This window comes from Pleurodeles waltl, chromosome 8 (genome assembly GCF_031143425.1).
Source record: "Pleurodeles waltl isolate 20211129_DDA chromosome 8, aPleWal1.hap1.20221129, whole genome shotgun sequence".
In the NCBI taxonomy this organism is placed as follows: Eukaryota; Metazoa; Chordata; class Amphibia; order Caudata; family Salamandridae; genus Pleurodeles; species Pleurodeles waltl.
This window is the reverse complement of record NC_090447.1, coordinates 78,547,199-78,566,768: the sequence shown is the minus strand read 5'-3', so window position 1 is coordinate 78,566,768 and position 19,570 is coordinate 78,547,199. Positions and strand designations below refer to the sequence as shown.

Below are 19,570 nucleotides of genomic sequence, written 5' to 3'. Positions count from 1 at the left end.
GATTACGCTGCCCAGCAGGTACTTAAGATAGGTTAATACCGTTTCTTGTTTAGATATTCCTTCTATGGTGTTTTCTGTGCACCATAGGTGCTACCTTTTCCATTTTGCTGCGCACCACTTTCTTGTTGTTGGTTTTCTAGCCCCCTTAGTATCTCCATGGCCCTATATATTAGGTTTAGGTGTCTGAATTCTATGTATTCAGGGGCCAGGCTGCTAGAATGAGTGTTGCTGGTTCAAGGTGGGATACTTGCCCATTCTGCATTGTGAGTGGGTCCCATTCCACCTAGATCCTCATCATCTGTCCCTTGGACATTTCGAGTAGGCTTGAGTACCATGCTTGTCTGGGCCACTGAGGGGCTCTTAATATGAGGTTCATCCCTGGTTCCCTAGCCTTTTCCAGTACCTTCGGTATTAAGGGAATCGGGGGAAAGACGTAGGCAAATATCCCTGACCAGTTAAGTGACAGGGCATTCCCTTTTGACTGGTGGTGTGGAAACCTGAAGGCGAAGAGTTGCCATTTTTTGTTTTCTGCTGATGCAAACAAGTTGATTGTTGGTGTGCACCAGATCTTGAAGATTTTTTCTAGACTCCTTTGTTTTATATCCCATTCATGTGTGCTGCTTTCCTGTCTGCTTAGCCTGTCTGCCTCTATGTGATCCTTACCTGGTAGGCGAATGCACAGGAACTTTTGGAGCGCGTCTGACGCAATGCAGGGGACGGACCAAACACCAAATGGTGGTTGACAATGCACAAAAGAAAAAAAAAGGGAAGAACAAAAGAAAAGAAAAAAAGGAAAGAAAAAGAGACAATTCCGGACCCAACCACTAGATGGCGGAATAATGCACAGCATGTGAATCCAGAAACGGATTCATGCTGCAATTTTTTTTATTTAGCTAGCTCCCTGAGCTTGAACTTTCAGGGGCATGCACATGGCACTGTAAAGCTATTAACAATAATTCATTATGTTTTTCTATGCCAGTAGCATAGATGGGAGGAGGGCAGCCCTTAACCTACCTGGATTTGTAGCTCTGGCTTGCCAGTGCAACTGTGACATGACCTTTCACCCTACACCAATATTATCCTCGGTGCCTTGCTTCCATCCCCATGCTACCTTCTTGTAATGCTCCACATTACCATACAACATTTCTTTAAAAGCCAGACCAACTTGCCATTACCAATGCTTGTTTTTAGTTTCCCATGCTCTTTTACTTGAGAAGCACAGGGGGTATACCCCCCTACACCTCCAGCCCCTTTTATTTCATTATTTGCTATATAGCTGTATCTCTGGGGGCGGCCAGGACTCACAAGAGGCGAAGACTTGAGTGAGTAACAATGCCCCTCTTCTCCCTCACCTATAGCAACAAATAACAGGCTAGACTGCCCTCCTGCGCGGCATCTTATTTTTTGCACTTGTTTTGACAAAATCTATTTAACCAAAACCAGGATGCAAAGTGTAAAGAAATGGCTCCCTGTTGCAGTTACCCCCCACTTTTTGCCTGATACTGATGCTGACTTGACTGAGAAGTGTGCTGGGACCCTGCTAACCAGGCCCCAGCACCAGTGTTCTTTCCCCGAAAATGTACTGTTGTCTCCACAATTGGCACAACCCTGGCACCCAGGTAAGTCCCTTGTAACTGGTACCCCTGGTACCAAGGGCCCTGATGCCAGTGAAGGTCTCTAAGGGCTGCAGCATGTCTTATGCCACCCTAGGGACCCCTCACTCAGCACAGACACACTGCTTGCCAGCTTGTGTGTGCTGGTGGGGAGAAAATGACTAAGTCGACATGGCACTCCCCTCAGGGTGCCATGCCAACCTCACACTGCCTGTGGCATAAGTAAGTCACCCCTTTAGCAGGCCTTGCAGGCCTTACAGCCCTAAGGCAGGGTGCACTATACCACAGGTGAGGGCATAGGTGCATGAGCACTATGCCCCTACAGTGTCTAAGCAAAACCTTAGACATTGTAAGTGCAGGGTAGCCATAAGAGTATATGGTCTGGGAGTCTGTCAAAAACGAACTCCACAGCTCCATAATGGCTACACTGAATACTGGGAAGTTTGGTATCAAACTTCTCAGAATAATAAAACCACACTGATGCCAGTGTTGGATTTATTAAAAAATGCACCCAGAGGGCATCTTAGAGATGCCCTCTGTATTTTACCCAAACCTTCAGTGCAGGACTGACTGGTCTGTGCCAGCCTGCTGCTGAGAGACGAGTTTCTGACCCCTTGTGGTGAGGGCCTTTGTGCTCTCTGAGGACAGAAACAAAAGCCTGCTCTGGGTGGAGGTGCTTCACACCTCCCCCCTGCAGGAACTGTAACACCTAGCAGTGAGCCTGAAAGGCTCGGGCTTCGTGTTACAATGCCCCAGGGCACTCGAGCTAGTGGAGATGCCCGCCCCCTGGACAAAGCCCCCACTTTTGTCAGCAAGTCTAGGAGAGATAATGAGAAAAACAACGAGGAGTCACTGGCCAGTCAGGACAGCCCCTAAGGTGTCCTGAGCTGAGGTGAGTCTGACTTTTAGAAATCCTCCATCTTGGTTTTGGAGGATTCCCCCAATAGGAATAGGGATGTGCCCCCTCCCCTCAGGGAGGAGGCACAAAGAGGGTGTAGCCACCCTCAAGGACAGTAGCCATTGGCTACTGCCCTCCCAGACCTAAACACACCCCTAAATTCAGTATTTAGGGGCTCCTCAGAACCTAGGAAACTAGATTCCTGCAACCTAAGAAGAAGAGGACTGCTAAGCTGAAAAACACTGCAGAGAAGACGGAGACACCAACTGCTTTGGCCCCAGCTCTACCGGCCTGTCTCCCCACTTCTAAAGACACAGCTCCAGCGACACTTTCCACAGGGACCAGCGACCTCTGAATCCTCAGAGGACTGCCCTGCATCTAGAAGGACCAAGAACTCCAGAGGACAGCGGCTCTGTTCACCAAAGACTGCAACTTTGCAACAAAGAAGCAACTTTGAAACAAACTTGTGTTTCCCGCCGGAAGCGTGAGACTTGGCACTCTGCACCCGACGCCCCCGGCTCGACTTGTGGAGAACAATCACTTCAGGGAGGACTCCCCGGCGACAGCGGGACTGTGAGTAGCCAGAGTTGACCCCCCTGAGCCCCCACAGCGACGCCTGCAGAGGGAATCCAGAGGCTCCCCCTGACCGCGACTGCCTGCTTCTAAGATCCGACGCCTGGAAAAGACTCTGCACCCGCAGCCCCCAGGGCCTGAAGGATCCGACCTCCAGTGCAGGAGCGACCCCCAGGTGGCCCTCTCCCTTGCCCAGGTGGTGGCTACCCCGAGGAGCCCCACCCTTGCCTGCCTGCATCGCTGAAGAAACCCCTTGGTCTCCCATTGCTTTCTATTGAAAACCCAACGCTTGTTTGCACACTGCACCCGGCCGCCACTGTGCCGCTGAGGGTGTACTTTCTGTGTGGACTTGTGTCCCCCCCAGTGCCCTACAAAACCCCCCTGGTCTGCCCTCCGAAGACGCGGGTACTAACCTGCTGGCAGACTGGAACCGGGGCACACCCTTCTCCATTGAAGCCTATGTGTTTTGGGCACCACTTTGACCTCTGCACCTGACCGGCCCTGAGCTGCTGGTGTGGTAACTTTGGGGTTGCTCTGAACCCCCAACGGTGGGCTACCTTGGACCCAAACTTGAACCCCGTAAGTGGTTTACTTACCTGCAAAAACTCTTACTCCCCCCAGGAACTGTTGAAAATTGCACTGTCTAGTTTTAAAATAGCTATATGTGATTTATGTGAAAACTGTAAATGCTATTTTGCTAATTCAAAGTTCCTAAAGTACCTACCTGCAATACCTTTCATTTGAAGTATTACATGTAAACCTTGAACCTGTGGTTCTTAAAATAAACTAAGAAAATATATTTTTCTATACAAAAACCTATTGGCCTGGAATTGTCTCTGAGTGTGTGTTCCTCATGTATTGCTTGTGTATGTACAACAAATGCTTAACACTACTCCTTTGATAAACCTACTGCTCGACCACACTACCACAAAATAGAGCATTGGTATTATCTCTTTTTGCCACTATCTTACCTCTAAGGGGAACCCTTGGACTCTGTGCATACTATTCCTTACTTTGAAATAGTGCATACAGAGCCAACTTCCTACACAAAGGGTTACATTTGTGTAGTATAAAAACTGCATTAAAGAGACATTAGGAGTGCCACTTCCCTGTGCATGGTAATGGTTACGTGCAATCTGGGAGGCAGTAAAGTCTGTTTTCTCTTCACTTTTGCTGCAGCGTGATAAGAACGGGAATTGACCTTCACATTGTAGTAGTACGTATGTGAATGTGTGTTTATTAGTACAGGAGCTCTACATTTTTCACTGCTGTTGCATGAATATATGTATCCTTACTCCCAATTTTTGCCCCTAACTCCCCTTACTTACCTGTTTTTCTTGATGTTTTCAGTCCCAATTGTTTTTAATTTCTGATTTATTGTCCTGTTCTTTTTTTCATCCTGCCATGCATGAAATCATAGCTAGTTTAAAGCCTCGCTTAGGTTGAAGGTTGGTTTCCACTGCAATTATAAACATGTGCTTTTTTTTCCTCAATCCTTCCCTCCCACTGCAGGATGGCTGAGGCCCTGGTACTGTGGCAATGAGGCTCTCATGGCATGATGTGTCTGCGACCACAACAACCATCCTTCCCTGCTTCAGCCTATTTTAAAATCTTTAACTGGTGCAAGTCCTTATATATGGCTGCTGCATGTCTATATCCTGCCGGTCAACACTGACTTCTAAATTTTCTTGTTTCCTCACTAATAAAATACTACTCAAGCTGCAATACTGCTCTCTGATACCATCGGCCTTGGTTAATTTTATGAAGAAGCACTACCAAAGCCAATAGGCCTGGCTTTTGCTGCCAGTCTTTTGAGTTTGTCAATGCTTGTTTTGTCATAGTTTTTGTAAATGTTTATTACTGATAGAGCTGTTGGATCATGGCGAATACTAAAAAACGAGACTGACAAAACAACATGGCAATGGATGAAGAGGGCTACCTGAAAGCCCCTTACAGTAAATATCCATCTATCTCTCCATCTATCTCTCCATCTCTCCATCTATCTCTCCATCTATCTCTCCATCTATCTCTCCATCTATCTCTCCATCTATCTCTCCATCTATCTCTCTATCTATCTCTCTATCTCTCTATCTATCTATCTATCTATCTATCCATCTATCTCTCTATCTATCCATCTATCTATCCATCTATCTCTCCATCTCTCTATCTATCTATCTATCTATCTATCTATCTATCTATCTATCTATCTATCTATCTATCTATCCATCTATCCATCTATCCATCTATCCATCTATCTATCCATCTATCTATCCATCTATCTATCTATCTTTGGTAAAATCAAAACGTCATGGCTAATGCAGAACAAAAAAACACTTAAATAGCATACAAAAAAAAAGAAAACCTGAGGCAGTCGTACCTTGGCGATAGACTTCACCCACTCCCTCGCCGCAGCCGCATTATCCAAACCAAACAGGTATAGTCTCTCTGACTCGGTGTAGATTTCAAATGTGCTCTCGAATCTATGATGGGAACAGAGGAAAAAAGTGAGGCCAACTTACAAGAAACTGAACACAAAAGAACAAAATAAGTGCATATCCTCCATAACTACAGCTGGAGCCTCATGTCTGGGCTGGCAAGGCTCAGTTATGGGATTCTTACACCAACAAGTGAAGACATGGGCCCACAATTCTTCTGCGGACACTGTGGTATAGAGTGGCACCAGCCCCTACCGCTCACTCTCTAACTGAACTGTGCCACTTTTGGTAGAACTGCAGCCAATGATGCCAAGTGCTGAGGCAGACTCAGTCAGACTTATCCCTGGCAGGTGGAGCACAGTAATGCCATTTTGCTGACTTAGGTCAGCAGGAAAAGTAGAGACTTGGCAAAGTCGTACTAAAGTTGTCAAATGTGTACTAACACGGCACGTCATTGTCATACCACAGAATCCTAGTGCCATCAAAACTCGTCTGTAATATGACAACTCGGCAGGTTTGCATGCACATATTACAGTTCTCTCTACTGCATGTTGTAAGTCAGTGAGAAACCAGGTTACTACAAAGAGGAACAAGGCTGAAGGTCAAACTCTTTTATAAAGTGATGGATCTAGGAGACAACTTAAAATATACTTAAGAGGTACTTCGTAAGCTACATGGGCACTGTATCACAATTTGCCCATCTTTTATCAACATATTTTGGCCACAGATATGTGGCATAAAGGCTTAGTTGGCACTAGTACATACATACTCCAATACGCAATTTGTATTTACCGTAAACATATATTTTAAGCTTTCACTGCCAAAAAAGGGCAGCAGTGCACGGTAACACCGAGATGCTTTCCTACTTCAATGTGATGAGCTCCAGCAGTAAGTAAATATACTGCTATAAACTGTCCCTTTATATGCTCATAACTGATTTTTCAGGGGAAAAGTAATTCAAAAGAAAGAGATGAACCCTTCTCTATTTCTTTGTTTGTAATTCTGTTCCTCTTAGTGATTTGCCTTCAACACAACTGTGGCTCTGGCAGTAGGCATTGTGATGTCATGACTAAACTGTAATAATTGTTTCATATTGTAGCAATGTAATTTTTTTCATCACAGGTGACTGAGTTCGCTGCGTGACGCATCTTGCTGCAGGACCACGCATCGCAAGCTCCACGTCGGCGGTTTCTCGCCGCCAGCCAGTGCAACTCAACACAAGGCCTTGGCATTGCTCCGCAAACAGGATTTGAGGGGCTCTTCTTCAGCAGGCCTGACTGTGTCCCTGTAGCAAGCTCGGGCTCCATCGCAGTCGGCCTGAACTTGTGACTTTCTCCCTGTCCGGCGAGACCAAATAGCCACAGTTGGCGCTATATTCAGTGAAATCTTTAAGACTGCATATCTTCGGTTCTACTGACTGGATTTTTGTCATTTTGGTCTTGATTTTAGTATTTAAATGTACTTTAGCTTTCTAAATTGTGTGATTTTTCCTGTGTAGTATTTTCACCCTATTACTGTTTGAAACACTGCATAAAAACTTCCCACACTGCCTGTAAGTTAAGGCTGATCGCTCTGTGCCACGCTACCAGAAGGCTGAGCAGGGGTTTATTTGGGGCTTTCTTGTGACTTCACCCTGACAAGGATTGTTGTTCCTGCTTGAATAGTTTCAAGTTTATTGATATTGTTCGGTTAATTAAAGCCACTGCAACATAAAAACACTTTAAAACATAATTAAAAAGAAATACAATAGCAACTGCACCATGTATCAAATTACAGAATTGGAATCAATAGTCATAATTAAAAGTGCATAAGAACGCCGATGTGTGTGTTAAGTCCACTTGATCTTAAAGTGCGAGGTGACACACTATTGCAAATTTAAGCTTTGAAAAAGATTTTTTTATTAACAAAAGACAAGTTCATTGACAAAAACTCTGCTATCGCGACTTCCCCTGTGACTAATATATACTAAGGTAAGTTTAGCTCAGAAGTTACAAGCACTGGTGGGGTTGGGGCTTGTCCCTCCCATCTGAAGTCTCGTTGGGTTAGATCTAGGGCCCCAAAAGTGTCCGAGAAAGAGGGCTCGAAGAAGAAATGTAATATATTACCCATATACAAATTAGGTTTAAATATAGACAGTCATAGTCAAGGATGGTCAGCTGATAAGAAAGGCAAATCAAGGGCAAGTCAAGGACCCCCTATTCCAGCCCTCACTGCTGACCAGAGCAGTGCTGCTTGCGTAAGGTTTCACCTCCTCAACCAGTAACCCAATTTCTTACAGCACATCTCACCGTGAGAGTACAGCCGCTATTTTCCACAAATCCCATAGCTGAAGAACAGCGTGTATTGGGAGAGCGCCTTTCGCTTCATGCACAAAGCACTTCTGTGGAAGTACTCTGCACAGTTACAGAAATATAGCACAAGGTTAAAGTGTAAAAATAAATTATTCCACCATGAGGAAAGTCAAGTCAAAAAGATGGAGAACGAATGGGGCATAAGGAGAAGAGGATGGGTATGGTGTGAACTGCCAGAGTTTAGCAACAAGGAAAGAGAATGTGCAAAATCAAAATGTGGCGGAAGGGATCAGAGAGGGAAGACCAGCTGGCTCTGGGTGGAAAAGCAGCTTTTATGGGGCGAGATAAAGGAACAAATAAAGGATGGTTTGTATACACTTCGAAGCAGTACACAGAGTGAAATCGAGACGCGCAGAGAACAGCAACAAGATGAGAGAGACAAGAGAAGAGGAAATCAAGACTCTGGGGAGCAGGGAAACATAGGAAGAAGACCAAATAACTGAGTTAAAGGCAGAAAAAAACTGGTGAAACGCAAAATGTAGGAAGATCAATTAGAAAAGAAAAGTATTAGTCCAGTCACTACAATATGGAGAGGTTGAGTCTACGCGAAAAAAAATCAAACCTTATATGTCCTGATTATTACTAAGCAGGTACCTATGAGCGAGTCTGACACTAAGGATGGATGAAATTCGATTTCCTGCATGACATTTTGTGAGGTTTGTAAATGTTTTCACTTGGTGAAAGATGTAGAGTTACGTAAATTTCTAAAATACATTTTCAGACAAAATTGCAACAGAATTCTGGAAGACTTCTCAAATTGGGACTAGGGTGAAATTATTTTCTGCTAAACACACCTTATTTGAAATTTAGTTCTCAAAATTTCCAAAACTATGGTTACAAATTTTAGGCTTACAAAATTTAGAAAGTATACCGAAGTTTGCAGAGGAATCACTTCGGCAAGTATTGCCCTTCAAAATTTGAATATACGCCATTTATATTGATCTGAATTCATTTGGTGGTTCATAGTTTCTAATCTATTTTTTTTATTATTTATTTTTTTTATCAGAAAGTGTTCAGAATTGCTGTCCAACTCTATTTTAAACTCACCAAGCAGGTGAGAAAGGGCGTCCATGCAACCTATGGTCCTGCCCAGAACGTTGGGTGCGTACACCAAGACTACAGCGTCGATAGACTCACCCATGAGTGTCTGCCGGGTTGACGACTAGACACACAATCTCGGACATTTTGATCTCTCCATTGGGGGTCAGGTTTCGGTCGCTATCATAGTAGCTAAGGACACCTTCATTGAGGACACACCACCGGCGACTGAACTCTAGTGGGTAAGAAACAGAAGTGAAAAATGTTGAAGCAGATAATATCCAACAAAATGCAGTAAAAATACACCTATTCACAAAAAGAAAGGCCGGTGTAAAGTAATCATACTTAAAAACAATTTTAAAACAGCAGCTTGTACACTTAAATATGGATTGACCAAAGCCCAGCGATGCAAGTAATAGTCTCCACCAACAGGAGTGGTTTGTAAGCGAGGATCGAGGGATCTGGAGGAATGCTTCCCCTTTAAATTCCATATCCACAGCAGATAATGTACTTAGCCAACTTTGTTGCACAGTTCTACCAGCACTTACAAATCTTCTGCTTTGCTTCTGTGTTACAGTATGCAATGGAATCACTCACCCAAATACAAGATACAACAGCTCTTGTGAGTCATGCTATTTTTATACGTCTGCCTGTCCACACGTTACCATGTTTATTTTGCATTATGACTTTTGGTAGTTTCATGATTAGCTCTGCGTTCCAACATATAAGACCTAAGGGAGTCCGGAAATTTCTCTCTGCTCTAACTGGAACAGTTTTTGTAGAGAAATGATGCAAGATCCCCACATTTTGGCAACTCTGGCAAATTTGTAAGGTAACAACAGGTGGACTTAAAATGTATGTTTGATTATTCAGTTGCAAAGAAGCTATTAGTAAGTGGAATCCCTTTGTACACATAGGGAAGTATTGACTAGGGAAAGGTAATTAAAAAACACCAAAACACCAAAAAAGATTTAATGATCTGTGAATTCTAATGCAAACTTAATCATACCCATAGACTGGATCTACCGTGGCAGATTGGAAACATTATAAGAGCCTTTTCCCATGTGGACAGGTCTGCTTCTGGTCTCAGCCTGCGACTGCTTCGTCACCACAGGCCAAATAAGTTTTAAGGAAGATGGGTGGTGAATGCGTGATGCCTGACGCATCAGCTACAAACATTACTAGGCAAATTTAGCAAGTCAGGAAATGAAGTGCATTGTGGCTCAACGGAGAGGCTTGGAAAGTTTGAGGTTGGTGCTATCTTCCTGCCTCACCCTTGTAAGCAACACACAAACACCTCATTTTCACAAAGCACGAGTACTTGTTGTAGGATGGAATACTTGATATTGCTGTTAGTAGGGAGGAAAAATTGCACCCAATGTGCGGTTTTAATAATTACTGGACATCCCCACCAGGTCCCCCCTCCTTTCCAACCCCCACCCCTCTACCCCAACAGTGCACATCAGGACTCTCTGTTGGAACCTTCTTTAAAGATGCTATTTCAGAGACCTGATGTGTGTTTAGAGAGGTGAATAATCTGCAAAGGTTTCTTGCTAAAGTACTCCCCGAGTCCCTGGGATCAACTCATCGTCTGCCCTGGTAACTAAATCCAGGTGCTAAGAGCTCCTTGTTTTAATCAGGAAAAGTTGAGAAAAATCAGAGTAGACTCGGAAACATAAAAATTGTTACTTCAAAGCATGTATACTACTTGGACACCAATCATTTACCAGCCTTAACGATTCAGCAAACTGACCCCCTCACTTCTGATTCAACCCAAGATATCCAACCTGCCCTCCTTTGTCATTTTACAAGAATTTGTACATTCAATCTACAAGAGGCTCTTGCACAGCTCTCAAGTGATCCCTCACCACAAGATGTTTGTGTGAACAGTTTCTAAAAAAAGAAGAAAGAACGTCAAGTTCCAGCATTTAAATCTCCTGAATGTTTTAACAAATATTTTTGGAACTCTTCAGTACAGGAGGAGTCTTAACTATGACAAAAATGCATGCCATTGCACACATTTAGTAGACCACGGTCCTTTGAAAAGGTCTGCATTGAGAGCAGCCAATGGCCTCGTTATACCGTGTGTGGAAACTCTAAACCCTAATTCCCTGCCTGGAACTGCCAACACTGCTAGAGTCAATAATTCCTGGATGCAGAATGAATGAATGAAATAAAATTTATAGAGCGCAAACATCTGCTCCAGCAAGGAGCGTCTCGGCGCTAGGTAAAAAGAACAAACACCAAATCCAATACTCATAAGATTAATTTCTCAGTGGGAGAGGATAGTAGCTTATAGTTAAATTTATCTGAAAAGATGAGTTTTAAGAGGCCCTTAAATTGACTGTTGGATGTTGCTGCTCTAATGTGGACTGGCAGGAGGTTCCAAAGTTTGAAAGCCAAGAAGGAAAAAGAACGTCCATCCGGTCTAGACTTTCTGATTTTAGGAGTGCAGAGCAAATTGTAATTGGCTGAACGGAGGGTTCTATGTGGGGAATATCTTCTGATTCTGTCACAGATGTACTTAGAGTCAAGGCTTTGCATCCTACTCTTTGGTTGCTATGAAGCCAATGTAAGATTTCTAAGCCAGCCCGAATGGATTGCCTTTTGTAGATAGTCACCACGAGTCTGGCTGCGGCATTCTGAAGATGTTGGAGTCAAGTTAAAAGAGACTGAGGAGAGCCCAGTAGCAGAACATTGGCACAGTCAAGCCTTGAACTTATTAGGGCATCAATGATAGTTTTCCTAGTATACTCCGGCAGGAATCTGAGAGTTTTCCTTAGTGTTTTCCAAACGGGAAAACATGTGCCTGCAGTAGTATTGACAAACGGTCCAAAGGGTAAGGGAACTGTCAAGCTTAACCCCTAGATTTCTGGCCACAGTAGAGGGGGCAGAGGAAGTCCCATTTCCAGTGGCCAAAGGGAGGTCAGATCTGATATCGAAGGAGAACTGAAAAGCAGCATTTTGGATTTATCTGACTTTAGGCAAAGGCAGCTGTCATTCATCCAGCCAGCAACTGCTGATAGCCCTGAAAACTGGCACCCGTTGAAGCATCAATCTGTTTCAAAGCAAACATCAGTTGGGTGCCATCGGCGTAAGACACCACATTAAAACCCCAGTCTTGTGCATTAGCGGGCAGAGGGGCCATGTAGATGTTAAAGAGACAGGGCTCAGAGCCGATCCCGGTGAGACCCTCCATATGACCTACCGAAAGTCAGATGAAAAGGGAGGGAAAAAAACAGTTTGGTTGTGGGTTGAAAAAAAGGAGCTGATCCATTTTAACACGGTGCCAATGATAACAACTTTTTGTAATCTTTGTAGAAGAATGGAGTGCGACACCGTGTCAAAGGCCGCCAAGAGCTCTCACAAAATTACAACGGTATAAATACCCAGATCAAGTCGGAAAATTACCACAAATTGCGAGGTCACCTGTGATGTGTCAAGAGCATAACAATCTTCTTTGAACTTTTCCAGGTCAGAAAATTATATCGATTTGAGTGACTGAAACTTGTCTGTCTCAGAATGGCTCAGCGGCCACGACCACCCCAAAGGTCCCTTACTCTCCACGTTCCTCCGCTTAGGTGTTTGCCTTGTACGGCATCACCTGGTCCTCTTGCCTTCCAAAGCAGTGTTTCCTTCTACTGCATACTTTGAGTTTCACACAGTCACATCTGTTACACCAACTATTCTCGTCTTCTTGATTAATAATCACTCTTCTTTTCCACTTCTCTCACTCTGTGAAGATCTAAAGGCCATTCTTCTGCAGCTTCCCTTCACCTTCTTCTCTCTTCCGTGTGCCTTCACCCGACATCTTTCTAATGACTTATATGATCTTCTAGTTAAAATCATCGCGAGCCCTTTTGACCATCTCGTCTTCTCCTAAGCGCAGCAACCTTTGTGGCATCCTTCATCTTATCTTTACTTCTCTTTCCATATCACCTTCTCTTCTGCTAAGATACTCTACCATGCATCGTTTGATCATGTCCTTCTTTTCGCATAGCTCAAGTTCCCATCTCCTTCACCTGTTTTGGTTTCTTTAACACTGGATCATTCTATTGTGATCTACGCAATATTTTAATACTCTGCCTCCCCAAGGCTATTTATCAACTTCCCCCAAACGATGCTTCTACACAAGGCACTCAGCTAAACCACCTCATGGCATACTGCAGAAGGACCTCTGATATGTCTCTGCTATGTTCTTCACTGTGTGACACTGAGAGTGGATGGAGCAAGCACAAAGCTTTGACAGTCTTTCTTGTTTCCCTCTCCTGCGTGGCATCTATGCCCCCAAACTTAATTCTACTTTCAATACCTTATTTCTAATCCTGCTGACAATCAGTGCTGCCCCTTTTGGTCCATGAACCACACACTTTCTCCTGATCTTTCTCTCTGTTGCTTGTCTAGTGCAGACGACGTTGCTTATTTTATTTCTTCCTTTCCTTTTACAATGCCATCCCTATCCTCTGCTTCCTATTCCCCGCTCTTTTCACTCCCTCTATTACCTTGCAGTGACACTTTCCAACTTGTTTTTGAGGACAACGTACTAACTTTCGGGGGTCCGACTCAGCTCAGGGCTTCCGCAACTAATCTAGCATCGTCTCTTTTGCAGAACTCAGCTTTCCTGTTTTCCCTTCCAATTAAGATCTTTGGTTGAACACCTCTATTACATCTGCCATCTTTACAGCGTCCTAAAACCTGCGACACTGTTTGTCTCCTGCTTCAAAAATCCTCATTTGGCTCTGTCGATCGTTCAACTCTTTTTCTAATTTCTCTTCTTTCCTGGTTAAAATCCTTGCACACGTTATTTTTCCCAACTTTCTTCTTTTTTTCCATGAAATAATTTCTTCTCCCCTGTATATTCAAGTTTTCGGCTGGGCTATTCTACCAAGACTTCAATTTTAGTTGCTTCCAACTTCATCCAACAGACACATTACTAACATCTTTCCTCTGCCCTTATCCAGCTTGTTCCTGGTGGATCATCCTAGATTTCTGATTTCCCTTTCTTCACTAGGTATTACAGGCATTGTACAGGACTGGTTTCACTCCAACTTCTTTGACTGCAAATTTCCAGTCCCCGGAATGGCTTTTTGTCTGCAACTTGTGGCCCCTTTGGTGGATCTGTCCTGAGCCCCCCAGTCTTCATTCTCTGCACCTTCTAGCCACTATTGCATCTTCTTTTGAGGCAGCGTCCCACTTCCAAACCTTCTATTTCTTTACTTTCCTCCAAGACCCAATATCTGCCTGGCTTTCAACATTTCAAACATGATGATGTCCCAATCCATATAAGTTAAACCTAAAGAGACAGAAAGGTTTTTTCCTTTCTTATCATTCAATTCTGCTCCTACTGCTCCTCCGGAAACACTGGCTTTCTCTCCCACTTGTGTAACCAGGACACTGTATTTGGACTTTCACTCATTTTCAGCATCAAATCTCTTGTTTCTAACATCTGCCATCTTCACCTATACAACAGTCACAAAATAAGATCATCTTGTCTTCCTTTCTTTTCTCTAACACTACTCCAGCAAACTTTAATTTTCTCTCCTCAATAAGTGTTTTTCTCTCTATCTTGGTTTAATTAACTATTCCACTGCTTCACTTGAGAACATCCAAATCTTGTCTTTTATTTTCTCTTCTTTATCACACACACATCCCCTAGATCAGTGGTTCTTAATTAACTTGTGGTCTGGGGACCTCTGGGGGTATGCAAGGCCTACTCAGGGTGTCTGTGACTGCCTTGCACAGTTAAATAATATTAAAAGTAATAAATTAAAGATATTAAGCTAGATAAATAAAGGACAATTGAAAATGTGAAACCTTTTCTATATTGGATTGTGAATTAAGCACAATATTTCAATATTTGAGCATTTGTTTGGTATATACTTGTTTTTGTATTTTTGTGTATTGCTTTGAGATTCAAATCACAGCTATTGCTTAAGCCGGGGTCCCTGGCTTCCAGTATAAAAGGACAGAAAAAAGGCAAGGTAACCTGGCAGGAGAACAAAGAACATGGAATGAAAACAATCAAAGGAAATGAAGTCCATACCCCCAAAATGTAACTGGGCTTTTGTTCAGCAAACTCTTTTCTTATCCATTGCCATTCTAGTCCCTTCTCAATTTTGATAATTTTTTATCAGTTCACCTTTTGATGATATGATCATAGAAACCACAGAATGCCTACATATGTCTCACCAGAAGGAGAGCATGGGAGAACTTTTATGACAGCAACTTCCCTTTTACTCCCAAAGTTAATGCTGCAGCAAAAGGCGTGAACATGCAGCTCCTTCCCAGGAATATTCTCCGAGCCCTTCACACCGACCACACGATAGGACGGACCACAGCCCTCATAGGGGAACGCCTCCACAAGAAACTATTTTAAAAAGATTTCTCTCGCACAATACATGTGTCACAATAAAAATGAAACTTACTGTTAACCTGATCAGTGGAGAAATAGTCAATTGATTGGAATTGCCTGGAATTATGCAAATCAGCGGCTGCGCCGTTTCATGCATAATTATGGATTTGACACATCCGCTACAGAATTCATCATGTGCTGCAAAAATTTGCAGATTTAAACAAAAAAAATTTCTAGCTTAAGCGGGTCAAAAGTTACAAAAAATGCAACAACATGTGTTCACACGAGGTGGCTGGCCCTTTGTAGACTGGTCACCCTTTCTGTTGTTTATTGCTGTATTTGAGAACTAACCTGTTGCAAACTTGTGAAACTTTTGTCCAGCCAGCATTAATACGTAAAAATGACAAACTCATGAAGCAATACCATCACTAAATATGCCACATTATGCCACAATATGTGCTACTCCTTGCTGCATAATTTAGACAACCCTATCAACACAATGTGGCTGCTAAATCCTAGTGGCCCTGTAGATAATCTGTCAAATAAGATATACGTGAAAACAATAGGGAGTCACGGGTACACAGGAGTCCGCCCAAGCGTCACCCTGCACTTCAGCGATGATGTCCAGATCAGTTACATCAGCAAGGACATACCTTAAAGAAACATTCTACTGCTGCTGATATCACATATCAAGTTGACAGCACAGCTTCCCATTCAATGAATTCCCAACTAAGAAGGTATGTCTTTTGTAAAATAAAAAGCTACACCTTGCCTAGAAATACTCCCATCTCAATTACTTATTTTCTCCCTACCAACTAGGGAGAAAGTAGCAGAACCCGAACCACATGCGCCCAGAAGTAGGGTGCAGGGTACTCCGACTGCAAAACTGTATCTGGGGTGTTGTCACCCAGGTCCTTCGGTGGTTTCAGAGCGCAGTCCTTGACCACCATTAATGACAAAAATGTTTTGATCGTGAAATCCCAGCACCATAAATTTGGTTTCAAAGATTGTTTGACATGGCCTCAAGAAGTTCCCACGCGGGTGGATGTTCAGAATGACACGCCTTCAGTGAAACTTCAACAAAACTTTAAACAGAGAAGGATGGTTTGCCCGTGCATCACCTAGTTGTGCTGCTTGCTCACAGGTTCTCCTTGATGAAGTCATTGTAAAGAAAATTGATTCAGGTGTCCATTCTCTGGAAAGTGACCTTAGTGGGTATTGTAATGTTGGGTTAAAGTCAACATACAGATTTATTAGGGTATTTATTTCGCCAGTAGGTGGTTTTCTATCACTGCCTTTGCAGTAACTAACAGATGGGGATACACTGGAACCAGCTTCTGTTATCTAACAACAACCCTTCTTCCATGGGGCGAACTTAACCGCACCACAATCAACACTGTAAAATAATGATGCCGTACCTAGTGAAAGTAAGCCCACTTCTGTGTGCCAACCACAAAAGTCCTGCTCCAGACAGGCTTATGAGAATGTGCACAATATTTCCGCGGTTGCAAGAAGTTCTACTTAAGTTGTGGCCCTGCAGAGCATGAGCTTACAAAAGGATAGTGATATTGTGCTCACATCTTATTCAACGCACCAATATAACTTGTTATTCACAATAGCGCAGGCCTTGCAAATCAGTTTTGAGTTAGGTTTTAATAGTAAACTGTGAACAGGAGTAAAAATATCACTACGGTATATATTTGCCCCCCACGCCTTCAATCACCCCACATGTTGCCACTCTCAACCCACGCAGCATGCCCCCAATCCTTGCCTCTCTTATAAACCATTTAACCCCACGCGCACACCAGTCATCCCAACTTCAACACACATCAGAAGGATTCATCCTCATTGGGCGTGCATGAACCCAGAACCAGGCAGTCTGAAGATCTGTTACTTCTAAAGGTCTATCCCTTTACACCCATTACAAACCAAACAAGCACACACACTAATGGCATATAGACCACGCCTAATGCCGCAATAATTGGTCACCACCTCAGACTCCAGTAGGTATGATTGGCAGATCCATGTACCAACATGCAATCTAGGAAGCACACACGTATCACAACACATGGTCGGGAGAGCCCAGAGCTGTTCAGCAATTGACCATCAAGAAAAACAAGCGTCAATGAGACACCAAGACAGCCGAGAGCTGCTGCCGTGAAAGCCTTAGCACCCAGAGGTCATTCTAGATGCCAAGCCACAAAGTAATGACATTAGTATTATATGCTTGAATCCGTCAACCGTTTACATGTTAAGATGATATTGGTAAGTCATAGGATCTAACTTCAGCTGAAAGATGCTCGCCGGGGAGGTGAGTGATAGCAGTGGCACATTCTGGAGACCTATAGGGCTTGCATCATTACACAAGAGGATTACGGACTCCACGGGTACTTCTGAGCTATCTTTCTGCATTGAAGGCGGTCTAGGAGTCACTGTCGGGAACACACTTGAGATTCGTCATAGTCTTGCAGGACCTACCTTCACGAGATTTCCGCTCACTGATGGCCTTGCTCATGGAGGGAGTCTTGTGCAGGAACCCATTGTGGGTGATGGAGGGTCGCGCCACGTAATACTGCTTTTCCATGTTGTTCTGCAAATCCACACGTGGGAGTTCTGCATAACCAAGGAAGAAGAAAAAAAGGCATTATTTTACCAGCCACAGTCATACAATCTGTAACAGTAACATTTAAAGGCCTGCCTTGCTAGGCTTTGTTGTACTACTGTGACCTCCCCCTTTGGTGTCACAAATGTGGGAAGAAGGAGAAGCCTTGGGGCTGGCCTTAGCGTATGCGGTCATGGCGAGTCCTCATTGTGGAGCTAGTAAAAGACCAGTGAGTGTTTTTTGGCAGGAAATGAGTGAAACATTGGCAGATGTGGGCAAGTGAGAGACTGAATGAGTTATAGTAGGAATTTGCGATTGAGTGAGGGAATGATGGTGAATGAGGTCACCGATGGAGCTCTCAATGCAGAACCAACTACCTCTTCGAGCTGGTTTGACAACACAGACTATTATCTACTGCTATGGTAATCCGATCGACAGAGTTCTAAACAGGCTGCTGCATCCGATATTAGGAAGGTAAGTTTAGGTCCAATTAGAGAGAGTTTTATCTTTTTTTGCAAAACTGACATGATCCGTGAAGAAAGAAGGTGCAAACGTGTGGCCACTCCTAGAGAATGTTTGAGTCTTTCACATACTGATATGATTTTTTTTCAATAAATGCTGATTTTAGCGCAAACATATCAAAAGTTACCAAAAACTCAGCAACATGTGTTGCTGCGTTGTGGAAGGTCCCTCGCAAAGGTTGACTGGTCACCTTTCTGCTACTTATAGCTGCATGTATGTGTTAAAAAGGTACTAATGAGAAGAAACCTTTGCCAAGACAGTCGTATCATGTCAACAAAAAAAAAATGTATAATATAATTAATGCTATTGCAAAATGTGCCGCCTTATCATGCATAGTTTGCATTCTCTTGCAACATGATTTGGTCGTCCTCTACCGCATAATTCCATCAGCATTATAGAAGACAGCAGATACCCACGATGTCTGATCTGTGAGACCTCCATACCAGCGGCGTAACAAAAGTTTAAGCCCCCCACAAAAGTATATATGGAGGGCCTCCCTCCCAGCCCCGCCCCCTACTATTTTTGCTGAGGGGGCGCCCAGGAGCTCATGTTACGTCGCAGCGCCATACCTCACACTAAAGGTTTTGACAGTTCTAAGACGGCCACAACATTGTACTAGTGAGTAGGGCCTGCTTTTACCACCTGAAGGAGTTTAAGGTGTTACCGAGCACTGCAGCCGTCATTTCCTTCAGTGTTCCAAGAGGGGCATCGCGGGCGGATGATCTGAGCTGCAAACCTACAGGTGAGTCTTTCAGATCCAAGACTTTGGTTTGTTTGGACAACAGAGGGAGGCAAAACTTGAGGGAGGGATAAATCTCTCAGGCCATGCCTGACTGCAGCAGCTATCTGACCCAGGTGGGAGTTACTGATGCAGTCAGTCACCTTCACTGAGAAAACATTTATAAATTGTTCTTCCTCCTTTGTTTCTCTTTTGTAACTACATTTCTATATCACTGTCACTTTATCTATGTACGTAAATATGTGGCATTTAGAGAGTGTAAACCCACCCGAAAGGCAGTGGAACGGTGTACTAGGTCACAAACAAAGACAGACTCATTATGGGTTAGAACAGTGGTTCCCAACCTTTTGACTTCGGTGGACCCCCACTTTATCATTACTGGAACCCGGGGACCCCCCCAAATCATTATTGGAATCCAGGGACCCCCCACTGAGTCATTGCTGAAAG

General features: G+C 43.7%; 1 protein-coding gene across 16 annotated transcripts in view; it reads right to left on the bottom strand.

The window, feature by feature from the left end:
* The window catches only part of ARAP1 (ArfGAP with RhoGAP domain, ankyrin repeat and PH domain 1), a 720,258-nt gene that overhangs the window by 90,350 nt on the left and 610,338 nt on the right, over positions 1-19,570 (bottom strand). For all 16 annotated transcript variants that reach the window (XM_069203774.1, XM_069203773.1, XM_069203771.1 and 13 more), the window contains 3 exons: positions 17,739-17,873; positions 9,008-9,143; positions 5,462-5,564 (listed from right to left, as the gene is read on the bottom strand). In XM_069203774.1, coding sequence (XP_069059875.1) covers positions 5,462-5,564; positions 9,008-9,143; positions 17,739-17,873 — 374 coding nt within the window. The remainder of the gene's footprint in view (positions 1-5,461; positions 5,565-9,007; positions 9,144-17,738; positions 17,874-19,570) is intronic.